This window comes from Lissotriton helveticus, chromosome 1_2, assembly GCF_964261635.1.
Source record: "Lissotriton helveticus chromosome 1_2, aLisHel1.1, whole genome shotgun sequence".
In the NCBI taxonomy this organism is placed as follows: domain Eukaryota; kingdom Metazoa; phylum Chordata; class Amphibia; order Caudata; family Salamandridae; genus Lissotriton; species Lissotriton helveticus.
In genome coordinates this window covers 371338378-371352719 of record NC_136058.1, presented here as the reverse complement: position 1 = coordinate 371352719, position 14342 = coordinate 371338378, and the positions used below count along the sequence as shown (strand labels likewise).

Below are 14342 nucleotides of genomic sequence, written 5' to 3'. Positions count from 1 at the left end.
TGATACTATGGAGGATTGGTATCATGGCCCTTCAATTGTAAAACCTTTTGGGGTTAATGTAGAGAAGACAAACATTGCTAACAGCAAGGATTTTCATTCAAAGGGGTAGATGTTCCATCGAAAAGCCAAGCGGCTTCATACAGACTCAGTTATCACCCACCTTTACTGGATTGTGACATTACTTCCCTTGTGTCCTTTTTGCCCCAGGCACCTTCTACCAGACCACATACAAGGCTGACGTGGTTGACGGCATGACAACGCTACGCATCCCCTTGGTGAGCTCTAGTCAAGCAGGAGTCTACAGTGCCGGGTTCATGGGCGAGAGCCCCATGGTGAACGCCTTCTTCAGGCTGATTGTGCGAGGTAAGAAGACAGTGGAGGGCTGTAGAGCCCTGGAGGGGAGGGAGCTTTACTGGTCCACTTGGACATCACCCGACCTCGTGTTGTCTTATCATATGTGAATGTAGCAACAACATGCAGATACCAGTAGAGCCTTGACCAAATATTGTACTTGCCTCTTGCTTCATGGGAGATGCGCACAGCCATAATTGCTTGTGTATCAGTGTTTCTCTTCCATGTCAATGGTGTCCGTTCCAGTGCAACCAAATTCAGCTTAAGGAGTCCAGCCTGGAGAGGAATACCATCTCCAAAACAAAACACCTGAGGATGACTCACCTCCATCCCAACCTTCTCAAGCCAAGCCACCTTCCCCGCAACTACCTTTAACCCAATCATGGTTTCCCAGATATCTCCTCAAAATGAGCAGGGGACCAACAGGCTTCAGCCCCACTACCACCATTCACCACTCAATCAAACCCACCCGCTTCTATCAAAAACAACTAAATAGCCAGTTGGCCCAGTTCCCTAACCTGGGGGCCCCCAATCTCGGACACAGTCATCTGAGGGTCCATCATCATCAACCCAACCACCTCCACCCCATCCGTCTCCAGCAAAACCTGCCCAGACACTTCCATCAAAAGCACCTCTCAGCCGACAACTTGTCGATCAATCATCTGCACTCCAAACATGCCCAATCCAAACCCCTTCACCCTCCAACCTCCATCAATACTACCTAACGGCAACCTCCGGCCACACCACCCCGGCTGAAGGCAGAAATCTGGAGCCTCCACCGCAACAATCTTTATAATATTATGGATGGACGGAAGTACAGAGGCAGTGCAACACTTTAAAAGATGACTTATAATGGTCCCCCCCATGACTAGAATGCTGGGGTATACAAAGATCCAGAAAGCTGTCCTATATTTAATCAAACGATTATGCAATGTTACGTCGCATGCACTACATTGCATGCGATTACAACACAGCTGTTACAACGACCACGTTGTTACAACGCAAACCATTACATTGCAGGTCATTACTACGACTTGCTATAGGGGGCGCGTTGGGTTTAGGGATAGTATAATTTACTATTCCAACTTCAGCGTGTGCAACAGGAGGAAAGGTGCTGGAATAGTAAATTATACTATTCCTTAGTTTAGTGTGCCCCCTACAGCAAGTCATAGAAGTGGCTTGCGATGTAATGGTTTGTGTTGTAACAACGCGGTTGTTGTAACAACCACGTTGTAATTGCATGCGATGTAACGCATGCGATGTAAACGCTGTTTCCCAACCAAACCAGATTTGTCATATATTGAAGCAGGCAAATGTTGATTCCATTACCACAGTTACTGTTACTATTTTAAGAATAATTGGCCATTTATGCCAGCTTAAAATTATTAAAACTTTTCTTTCAAATACATTTTTAGACTGTTAGCCTGGATGAAGCAGAATTATTTCCACAAACCCTTATTGACTGTCTGTTAAGGAGGTGTTGTGATTATATGACCTATGGAAACAAATGTAATATTAACATGGCTAAGAACTTCCATGTTAAGTATAAATATTTATATAGTCCTCTCTGTAATTATTGAATTTGTATTGACCTTTCTTACCATAATGTTTACGCTCCCTACAGATAACAAACAGCTTTTGTAACTAATACCCTAGGATGGAACCTGAATGAAGTGGGTGGTAGCTGTGGGGAAACTCCCTGTTCCTAGAAATCAACCGGTCTATGTGCCTTTCCTCTAACCATGCCATTCATAACCACCTCCAACAAATATGCTTCCTTCCAACCACCTTTGCCAAAACAATTTGTTCCAATAATGTCTGACTCACAATTGGTGTAGAAACCTCTGCTCTTGCTACCCCTGATCAATCCCCTCTAGGCCAGATGCCATCGGTCCAACCACCTCTTACCCAGTCACCTAAATTTACACAACCAGAGGGTCAGCCAATTACCTTCAACACATCAAACTCTAAACAAATTACATGAGATACAGCCACCTCCAGTTACATTTTTAATCTATCTCTACCCCCATCCATCACTCACCCAATCAACTCCAGGTGATTGAAATGTAGGTGAGCCACTTCCAGACAACCATCTAACTCACTATGAGATGCAGACCAGCAAGATCCTTCAACATTCAGTACACCCAACACTACCACAACTACAACCACCTTCAACTCAGTTACCTCTGGCCATCAATCTACAGCACAACAACATCTGTCCCGTCTGTATTCAAAGCGAACACAACCACCTCTATCCCAAATATCTTCGGCTCAAAGCACCTCTGGCCAAAACACATTGAGACAAACCACCTCTGATTCAACAACTCCAGACCTAACACCCTCTGGCTCACCCCCAAGCATGGCTGCCACCTTTACAATCCAATAATATCCTGTGTAAGCACTGCTTGCCTATCCAACAAAAAGACAACCGCCTCCTCCCCAACCACCTATAACCCCACCACCTCCAGCCCAGCTATCTTCTGTGCAGTGACCTCCAGAGCAGCCATAATGAGCACAGCCTCTTCCAGCAACACTTGGCTCTTCTTTCACCCAGGCACTATGCTACTGCTTCAGAAGCCCCCTCTGTGCCATCTTTGTTACAAATACCACTGAACCATATCTAAATAAGAAGTGGGAAACTTACTACTTCTTAGACTTGCTGCAAATATGCTCACCTCATGGGATACTGTGCAGGTCACTAGGGATACTTGGTCTTTTCTTTCTGAACAGCTACCCAGTAGAAGATAGTGTGCTTTAAAAATCAAATAGTGCTGGAAGCTCTGCCTCCACCCACCAAGAATCCTCCAGTCCCACCGAAAAGCCTTAAACCCACACCACGTTCACTTAACAACATGTCCTGGCAACAGATACGTCTGAGAAAATCCCCCCTCATAGGTTACAGTGCTGGTACTGTCTACTGTTTCTTCAAGATTTGCTTTTCATTTAATAACTTATTGCAATATTCTAAGTTTCTGTCTGGAAGGTTACCTGCTTTTCAGTGTATGTTTATTTAGATCTAATCGCTGTCGGTCAGTATCTTTGTACTACTTGACCACCCACTTTACCTCTGCTCCATAGACCGTTTTACTTTACACTAGCTTGAATATTTGTGTTGTTGAAATTGGTGACTTCCCATACCAGGAGAAAAGTCAGAGTCACCATGAGTTGTACCCACAGTTTCAGACACGAGGTGTTGATGGTTGAATCATTCACCTGTTCCACTTGTTTGAACCGAGAAAGAGTTTCTGCCATAAATTTCTCTGTGTCCAGACATTCTCCCTCATCTTCAACCTGTCTTCCCCCAGGGTGTGCTTCAAAGAAGTGGGGCTCCAGGTGTGAGAAGGAATGTCCCGACTGTCTGAATGGCGGCATCTGTCACGACATCACTGGCGAGTGCGTCTGCCCGCCTGGCTTCATGGGGACGCGTTGCGAAAAAGGTGGGTAGATATTCCATGGGTAAGAAACATCTCCTGCCTTCAGTACAGTGTTCTGCAAGAAAGGTGGGATTGATATGCCATAGGCCAGAAACATCTCCAGTTGGCATTCGAATGTGCTACGAAAAAGATGGGTGTGATAAGCCATGGGGAAGAAACATCGGCAGTCTCTATTAGAATGTGGTGCGAGTAAGGTGGGTGTGATACACCATGAGAAAGAAAAAGACGCATTAGTTTCTTGGACCTTCGTTATTTTACCTTGATAGGAAGACACCTTTGGTTATTGGACCTGGTTAGAAAGATGCCTTGAATTATTGAACCTGGTTAGAAAGACGCCTTGAATTATTGGACCTGGTTTGGTGGACCTGTTTAGGAAGACACCTAGGATTATTGGAACTGGTTTGTTGGACCTGTTTAGGAAGACACCTAGGATTATTGGACCTGGTTTTTGGACCTGTTTAAGAAGACACCTAGGATTATTGGACCTGGTTTGTTGGACCTGTTTAGGATTATTCATTGATTTGAACTGGTTTATTGGACTCTGATGGGAAGATAACTTGTTTTTTTAGGCCTGGCTAGGAATATGCCTTGTTTTATTGGACCTTGTTAGGAAGACAACTTGGTTTATCGGACCTTGTTAGCAAGACGTCTGTGGGGCCGATTCACTGAACTAATCTGAGACAAAATCCTAAACATACTACTTTTGGTATTCACAGAAGGCACTTATGATTTTTGGTATTCACAGAATGCACTTATGACCTCTAACTTTATGTCTGCACTCGGGCCGGAATTTCCACACCCAGACCGTACTCTTTGCACCTAGACCGTACTCTCCGGCTAGGGCTGTACTCTCCGGCTCCAGCCGTAATCTCCAGCGGGGGCCTGATAAAGTGTAACCAATGGGCTGGATTGCAATTTTTACAAAAAGGAACATTAGAAATGTGTGATAAATGGTAGAGAAGGTCATGAAAACAGTTTGGGCAGGGAGAAAGGTATGGCCAGACACTACATCATAACCCAGTAAAGTTCTCTCCTTTGCATCATGGTACAGGCAGTGCACAATTTGCGCTCCCCTCAGAGTTGACTGTGCAGTCAACTCTGTTATGTTATTTCTATTAAAAATATTGTTGATACTTTACACTATTTAAAAACTTTCATTATGTTGCTGATGTCATCAGCCAGGTAGTGATCCTTTCACACAAACACTATCCATTCTGTCATCTAATCTCTGTAGCACAACGTTGGCACTAATAGGATAACACAGTCATTATCCTTGTATTTTTTTATTTCACAGAGGCAAAACCCATGCACTCATGCAATCATCAAGCCACTACCCATGTACTCATGCAATCACTCATGCACTACTTTTGAACTCATTCATTCACTTCTAATACTACTTATGTACTCATTCTTTCAGTGATACACTACCCATGCACTCATCCAATGACGCCAGGCATTTCTGTTACAGTCATTCTTTTACTCAGGCACTACCCATGTACTCATCTAAGCAACCAGACATTAGCCGTGCACTAATAAAGTCACTCTCGGACTACATATGCACTCATCCAATCACTCAGACAGTACCCCTGCATGTATGCAATCACCCAGGTACTGCCCATGTACTTATGCAATCACTCAGGCATTATTCTTCCACTCAATCATTCACTCAGACACTGACCATTCGCTCATCCAATGACCCATGCATTAACCTTGCACCCATTCTTCCAGTCAGGCATTACCTATACACCCATCCCATCACTGAGGTACTACCCATGCACTCATGGAATCAGACAGGCACTACTCTTGCACTCTAGCCTTCACTTAAGCAGTACCCATGTACTCATCCATTCACTCAGGCACTACCCATACACTCATCAAATGACCCAGACATTACCCTTCCACCAAACCTTCCACTCAGGCACTACTCATGCACTCATCCATTCACTCAGGCAGTACCCATACACTCATGCTGTGCAGTCAACACTGAGGGAAGCACAAATTGTGCAGTGAATGTACCATGATGCAAAGGAGGAAACCCTTCTGGGTTATGATGTAGTGTCTGACTGTACCCTTTTCCCTGCCCAAACTGTTTTTCATGACCTCCTCTACCATTTATCACACATTCCTAATGTTCCTTTTTGTAAAAATTGCAATCAGGCCCATTGATTGCACTTTATTCGGCCCCAGACGGAGATTATGGCTCGAGCCGGAGAGTACAACACTAGCCGGAGAGTACGGTCTGGGTGCGGAGAGTATGCTCCGAGTGTGGAGAGTTTGGTCCGGGTGTGGAAATTCCGGCACGAGTGTGGACGTAAAGTTAGGAGCCGTAAGTGCATTCTGTGAATGCCAAAAATAGTATGTGCCTTCTGTGAATACCAAAAGTAGTAAGTTTAGGATTTTGTCTCATATTAGTTCTGTGAATCTGCCCCTTGGTTTATTGAACCTTGTTAGGAAGACGACTTGGTTTATTGGACCTTGTTAGGGAGACGTCTTGGTTTATTGGACCTTTTTAGGAAGACGACTCGGTTTATTGAACCTTCTTTATTGGACCTTGTTAAGAAGATACCTTTGTTTATTGGTCTTGGATTATTGGATCTGGTTAGAAAGATGCCTTGGTTTACTAGAACTAATTAGGTAGACTCCTTGGTTAATTTGACCTGGTTTTTTGGACCTATTTGGGAAGACACCTTAGTTTATTGGACCAGCTTAGGAAGACAACTTGGTTTATTTGAACGGGTTTATTTGACCCTTTTAGGAAGATACCTTGTTTTTTTTATACCTGTTGAGGAAGATTCCTTGTTTTATTGAACCTTGTTAGGAAGACGTCTTGTTTTATTGGACCTTGTTAGGAAGATGCCTTGGTTTATTAGTCTTGGTTTATTGGGCTTGGTTATTAATCCTATTAAGGAACATGCCTTGGTTCATTGGACCTGGTTTATTGGACCTGTCTAAGAAGACACTTTAGTTTATTTGACCTTGTTAGGAAGACGCTTTGGTTTATTGAACAGTGTTAGGTAGACGACTTTGTTTGTTGGACCTTTTTAGGTAGATGGTTTGGTTTATTTGGCTTGGTTGATTGGACCTGTTTAGGAAAACATCTTGGTTTATTTGGATTGGTTTCGTGGACTAGTTTAGGATGACACCTTAGTTTATTGCACGGGTTTAGGAAGATGCCGTGGTGAGTTGCCGGCTCATTGAGCCTTACTTGTTGGTTTTACTGTACTGCTCAAGCTGAAGATGGCTAACTACAACTGTAATTCACATAGACTTGCATAATGCTTTCTGTCTTGATTGGTTGAAAGCTGCTGATTGCGATAAGTACGTTTATGGGAACATAAGTCATTTCTAGAATTTGAAGCCACTTTGAAACACAAACTTTACCTGTTGGCTTGGGATGCTGGTCTTGCTGCTATGGGAGTGACATCATTCAGCTCTGGATATTATAAAGTGTACATGAGAAGAAATCCTCTGGCATATGTGAATACGCCTGTCGATTCCAATGCAAGAAGACAGTTGCTTTGATGTTGGGTGAATGCTTCGATGTTGCATGCTTTGATACTAGGTGGTGCCCAGGTACCACATTCAGGTGAGCTTCCGCAAGCTTCTATACCAGTGCTAGGTGAGTTTCTCTCTATTAAGTAACTACTCGCTTGTCAGGCAAGCTCCAAAATGCCAGATAAGTGTCACCATGCGAGATAATGACCCACTTTCAGTTGAGCTTTGACTAAATACTTGTCTGCACTTTAGATAAAGGTTACAGGCTGAGATCTGAGGGTGCACATGTTTACAGTTTAAAACAAGATCACAGGTTGAGATCTGAGGGTGCACATGTCTGACTTTTAGATCAGGTCGTGAAATGAGATCTGAAGGTGCACATGTTTACAGTTTAAAACAAGATCACAGTCTTGGAGTTGAATGTATGCATGTCTTCAGTTTAGACCATGGTCACAGGCTAATATTTGAAGGTATATATATCTGCAGTCTAGATCAAAGTCACGGACTAAGACCTGAAGGTGCACATGTCTGCAGCTGAGATCAAGGTCACAGGTAGAGACCTGAAGGTGCACATTTCTGCAGTTGAGATCAAGGTCACAGGCTGAGATCTGAAGGTGCACATGTCTGCAGCTTAGAACAAGATCACAGGCTGAGATCTGAAGGTGCACATGTCTGCAGTTGAGATCAAGGTCACAGGCTGAGATCTGAAGGTGCACATGTCTGCAGTTTAGAACAAGATCACAGGCTAAGATCTGAAGGTGCACATGTCTGCAGCTTAGAACAAGATCACAGGCTGAGATCTGAAGGTGCACATGTCTGCAGTTGAGATCAAGGTCACAGGCTGAGATCTGAAGGTGCACATGTCTGCAGCTTAGAACAAGATCACAGGTTGAGATCTGAACGTGCACATGTCTGCAGTTGAGATCAAGGTCACAGGCTGAGATCTGAAGGTGCACATGTCTGCAGTTGAGATCAGGGTCACAGACTGAGATCTGAAAGTGCACATGTCTGCAGTTTAGATCATGTTCACTGGTTGAGATCTGAAGGTGTACCTGTCTGCAGATTAGATTAAGTTCACTGGTTGAGATATGAAAGTGCACATGTCTGTAGTTTAGATCAAGCTCACAGGTTGAGATCTGAAGGTACACATAGCTGTAGTTGAGATCAGGGTCACGTGTTGAGATCTGAGGGTGCACAAGGCTGCAGTTGAGATCAAGCTGACAGGTTGAGATCTGAGGGTTCACCTGTCTGCAGATTAGATTAAGTTCACTGGTTGAGATCTGAAAGTGCACATGTCTGTAGTTTAGATCAAGCTCACATGTTGAGATCTGAAGGTACACATAGCTGCAGTTGAGATCAGGGTCACATGTTGAGATCTGAGGATGCACAAGGCTGCAGTTGAGATCAAGCTCACATGTTGAGATATGAAGGTGCACATGTCTGCAGATTAGATCAAGCTCATATGTTAAGATCTGAGGGTGCACTTGGCTGCAGTTTAGATCAAGCTCACAGGTTGAGATCTGAGGGGGCACATGGCTGCAGTTTAGATCAAGCTCACAGGTTGAGATCTGAGGGTGCACCTGTCTGCAGATTAGATTAAGTTCACTGGTTGAGATCTGAAAGGGCACATGTCTGTAGTTTAGATCACACTCACAGGTTGAGATCTGAAGGTGCACATAGCTGCAGTTGAGATCAGGGTCACATGTTGAGATCTGAGGGTGCACAAGGCTGCAGTTGAGATCAAGCTCACATGTTGAGATATGAAGGTGCACATGTCTGCAGTTTAGATCAAGCTCACACGTTAAGATCTGAGGGTGCACTTGGCTGCAGTTTAGATCAAGCTCACAGGTTGAGATCTGAGGGGGCACATGGCTGCAGTTTAGATCAAGCTCACAGGTTGAAATCTGAGGGTGCACCTGTATGCAGATTAGATTAAGTTCACTGGTTGAGATCTGAAAGTGCACATGTCTGTAGTTTAGATCACACTCACAGGTTGAGATCTGAAGGTGCACATAGCTGCAGTTGAGATCAGGGTCACATGTTGAGATCTGAGGGTGCACAAGGTTGCAGTTGAGATCAAGCTCACATGTTGAGATATGAAGGTGCACATGTCTGCAGTTTATATCAAGCTCACATGTTAAGATCTGAGGGTGCACATGGCTGCAGTTTATATCAAGCTCACAGGTTGAGATCTGAGGGTGCACATGGCTGCAGTTTAGATCAAGCTCACAGGTTGAGATCTGAGGGTGCACCTGTCTGCAGATTAGATTAAGTTCACTGGTTAAGATCTGAAAGTGCACATGTCTGTAGTTTAGATCAAGCTCACAGGTTGAGATCTGAAGGTACACATAGCTGCAGTTGAGATCAGGGTCACATGTTGAGATCTGAGGGTGCACAAGTCTGCAATTGAGATCAAGCTCACATGTTGAGATATGAAGGTGCACATGTCTGCAGTTTAGATCAAGCTCACATGTTGAGATATGAAGGTGCACATGGCTGCAGTTTAGATGAAGCTCACAGGTTGAGATCTGAGGGTGCACATGGCTGCAGTTTAGATCAAGCTCACAGGTTGAGATCTGAGGGTGCACCTGTCTGCAGATTAGATTAAGGTCACTGGTTGAGTTCTGAAAGTGCACATGTCTGTAGTTTAGATCAAGCTCACAGGTTGAGATCTGAAGGTACACATAGCTGTAGTTGAGATCAGGGTCACATGTTGAGATCTGAGGGTGCACAAGGCTGCAGTTGAGATCAAGCTGACAGGTTGAGATCTGAGGGTGCACCTGTCTGCAGAATAGATTAAGTTCACTGGTTGAGATCTGAAAGTGCACATGTCTGTAGTTTAGATCAAGCTCACAGGTTGAGATCTGAAGGTACACATAGCTGCAGTTGAGATCAAGGTCACATGTTGAGATCTGAGGATGCACAAGGCTGCAGTTGAGATCAAGCTCACATGTTGAGATATGAAGGTGCACATGTCTGCAGTTTAGATCAAGCTCACATGTTAAGATCTGAGGGTGCACATGGCTGCAGTTTAGATTAAGCTCACAGGTTGAGATCTGAGGGGGCACATGGCTGCAGTTTAGATCAAGCTCACAGGTTGAGATCTGAGGGTGCACCTGTCTGCAGATTAGATTAAGTTCACTGGTTGAGATCTGAAAGTGCACATAGCTGCAGTTGAGATCAAGCTCACAGGTTGAGATCTGAGGGTGCACATAGCTGCAGTTGAGATCAGGGTCACATGTTGAGATCTGAGGGTGCACAAGGCTGCAGTTGAGATCAAGCTCACATGTTGAGATATGAAGGTGCACATGTCTGTAGTTTAGATCAAGCTCACATGTTAAGATCTGAGGGTGCACATGGCTGCAGTTTAGATCAAGCTCACAGGTTGAGATCCGAGGGTGCACATGGCTGCAGTTTAGATCAAGCTCACAGGTTGAGATCTGAAGGCACACATAGCTGCAGTTGAGATCAGGGTCACATTTTGAGATCTGAGGGTGCACAAGGCTGCAGTTGAGATCAAGCTCACATGTTGAGATATGAAGGTGCACATGCCTGCAGTTTAGATCAAGCTCACATGTTAAGATCCGAGGGTGCACATGGCTGCAGTTTAGATCAAGCTCACAGGTTGAGATCTGAGGGGGCACATGGCTGCAGTTTAGATCAAGCTCACAGGTTGAAATCTGAGGGTGCACCTGTCTGCAGATTAGATTAAGTTCACTGGTTGAGATCTGAAAGTGCACATGTCTGTAGTTTAGATCACACTCACAGGTTGAGATCTGAAGGTGCACATAGCTGCAGTTGAGATCAGGGTCACATGTTGAGATCTGAGGGTGTACAAGGCTGCAGTTGAGATCAAGCTCACAAGTTGAGATATGAAGGTGCACATGCCTGCAGTTTAGATCAAGCTCACATGTTAAGATCCGAGGGTGCACATGGCTGCAGTTTAGATCAAGCTCACATGTTAAGATCAGAGGGTGCACATGGCTGCAGTTTAGATCAAGCTCACAGGTTGAGATCTGAGGGTGCACATGGCTGCAGTTTAGATCAAGCTCACAGGTTGAGATCTGAGGGTGCACCTGTCTGCAGATTAGATTAAGTTCACTGGTTAAGATCTGAAAGTGCACATGTCTGTAGTTTAGATCAAGCTCACAGGTTGAGATCTGAAGGTACACATAGCTGCAGTTGAGGTCAGGGTCACATGTTGAGATCTGAGGGTGCACAAGGCTGCAGTTGAGATCAAGCTCACAAGTTGTGATATGAAGGTGCACATGTCTGCAGTTTAGATCAAGCTCACATGTTGAGATATGAAGGTGCACATGGCTGCAGTTTAGATCAAGCTCACAGGTTGAGATCTGAGGGTGCACATGGCTGCAGTTTAGATCATGCTCACAGGTTGAGATCTGAGGGTGCACCTGTCTGCAGATTAGATTAAGTTCACTGGTTAAGATCTGAAAGTGCACATGTCTGTAGTTTAGATCAAGCTCACAGGTTGAGATCTGAAGGTACACATAGCTGCAGTTGAGATCAGGGTCACATGTTGAGATCTGAAGGTACACATAGCTGCAGTTGAGATCAAGCTCACATGTTGAGATATGAAGGTGCACATGTCTGCAGTTTAGATCAAGCTCACATGTTAAGATCTGAGGGTGCACATGGCTGCAATTTAGATCAAGCTCACAGGTTGAGATCTGAGGGTGCACATGGCTGCAGTTTAGATCAAGCTCACAGGTTGAGATCTGAGGGTGCACCTGTCTGCATATTAGATTAAGTTCACTGGTTAAGATCTGAAAGTGCACATGTCTGTAGTTTAGATCAAGCTCACAGGTTGAGATCTGAAGGTACACATAGCTGCAGTTGAGATCAGGGTCACAAGTTGAGATCTGAGGGTGCACAAGGCTGCAGTTGAGATCAAGCTCACATGTTGAGTATGAAGGTGCACATGTCTGCAGTTTATATCAAGCTCACATGTTAAGATCTGAGGGTGCACATGGCTGCAGTTTAGATCAAGCTCACATGTTAAGATCTGAGGGTGCACATGGCTGCAGTTTAGATCAAGCTCACATGTTAAGATCTGAGGGTGCACATGGCTGCAGTTTAGATCAAGCTCACAGGTTGTGATCTGAAGGGGCACATGTCTGGAGTTTAGATCACGGTCACAAGCTGAGATTTTAAGGTGCACATGTCTGCAGCTAACCCCATTTCCTCATGCATGTTTTGCAGCCTGCCGCGAGGGAAGGTTTGGACACAACTGCCAAGAAGTTTGCAAGAAGGACCACAGCTGCCATGGGCTGTCCTTCTGCCTGCCCGACCCATACGGGTGCTCCTGTGCCACCGGCTGGCATGGACTTCAGTGTAATGCAGGTACCCACCTTCATTCACCCAATCTTGTTGAACCAAGCTGTGCACAAATCATTGGTTGCATCATGTGATAACTGAGTAACTCAGATAGCAATGTCATTTTACTTATTTTACACTTTACCACAACCAAACCAAGGGTATAATAATACAAGCATGCAGTCAGGGAGGAGGCAGAAAGAAGCAGGTGTCGCGTGATCCACAAACCAAGAGCCGCCCATGAGAAGGCCTGGCCTCCCAGTTATGGGGCAGATTTATAATTATTTCATGCAGCGCAGCAAGCCAACTTGCTGCGCTGCGTGAAAGGGCAGGAATGCGCTGTATTTTCCATCATACAGCACGTTTCTGTTCTTTCCCTTCGCTGGTGCACAACGTGCTGCCTTGCACCAACACAGGCAGGATTGTTTTTGTGCAGGAAGGGACACTTTCCTTCAGAAAAACAATCCTGAGAGGCTTTTCCCACTTTATATGTGTGCTGTAGAATGCAGCACACTTAGAGAGAGATAAAAACAAGGAGAAATGAAGATATTTCTTCTTGTTACGCCTCCCCTGGGGATGCATACGATTTTGGAGCATTCTCAGGTTTACAAGTCCTTGTAAATCTGCGAAGGCATCACAAACCATGGAGTGGTGTGGCTCACTGGTTAGAGGCGGCAGACCCGGAAGCAGAGAACGGCCCGGGACCAGGGTTCAATTCCCGACGCGGCAGGGTCGTGGACCAGGGTAAGCGGACTCGACAATTCTCGCCTCGGTGCCTACTCTAACCAGGGGTCTCACTCAGCAACTCTGGGCATTAGCTTGCCTCATCTCTACAACGGCCCCCCACATTCACCGGGGATGCCTGGTTTCACCTTGGAGATGCCCAGTTAGGGACCATCTCACAGGGAAAGCCAGGACGGGTTCCCCAGCGGTCTACAGCGCCACGACGCCTCAGGGCAGCAGTGCGCTTTACAAGACCACATACATTTACATTGGAGTTGCGTGGGAACACTCACTGCAGCGCCCATGGAAAGTCTCCTTGCGCAGAGTAATGCAATGCAGCGATTCGCGCTGTGTCGACTTACTCCAGATTTATGGAGCCATTCAAATCCACACAAAGTGGCCTTGTGTGGGTCATAAATCTGACTTAGAGGCTTGCATCACGTGTGTAACACTTTGCATGGTACAAACGTCACGAAAGCCATTCATAAAAATGCCCCTATGTTTCTAAAGTCAGAGCAGAAGCCAGACTCTGAGGAGCTCGGTCTACAACCTTTACACCGTGGTCAAAACACCGCGGTGCCATTACGACGCTTCTTTTACAACGCAAGTCGTTACCACGACTTGCGTGGAGGGCACCCTAGACTAAGGAATAGTAGATTTACTATTCCAACACCTTCCCTACTGTACGTAGGCTGGAGTTGGAAAGTAAATCTTACTATTCCTAAGTCCAGCACCCTACAGCGCAAGTCGCGGTAACGACTTGCGTTGTAAAAGATGCGTTGTGATATACCGCGATCATTTTGATCGCGTTGTAACATCGTACATCCGAGGAGCTCAGGGAGATGCCCATAAACATTTTATCACACATTGTGGGGCATATTTATGACCTTGCTGCGCTGCGTCACAGGGAAAGGTCCTCAATGCGCCGGATTGATCCAATACGTTGCATTCCTGTCCTTCCTCCCTGCGCTGGTGCCGTTTGGCAGCCTAGCGCCAATGCAGGCA

The 14342-nt window shown here is 45.3% G+C and overlaps 1 protein-coding gene across 1 annotated transcript in view; it reads left to right on the top strand.

Annotated features, from left to right (window-relative positions):
* Positions 1–14342, top strand: part of TIE1 (tyrosine kinase with immunoglobulin like and EGF like domains 1) — a 314542-nt gene that overhangs the window by 145107 nt on the left and 155093 nt on the right. The window contains exons 4-6 of the mRNA XM_078672346.1: positions 208–363; positions 3657–3788; positions 12501–12641. Coding sequence (XP_078528472.1) covers positions 208–363; positions 3657–3788; positions 12501–12641 — 429 coding nt within the window. The remainder of the gene's footprint in view (positions 1–207; positions 364–3656; positions 3789–12500; positions 12642–14342) is intronic.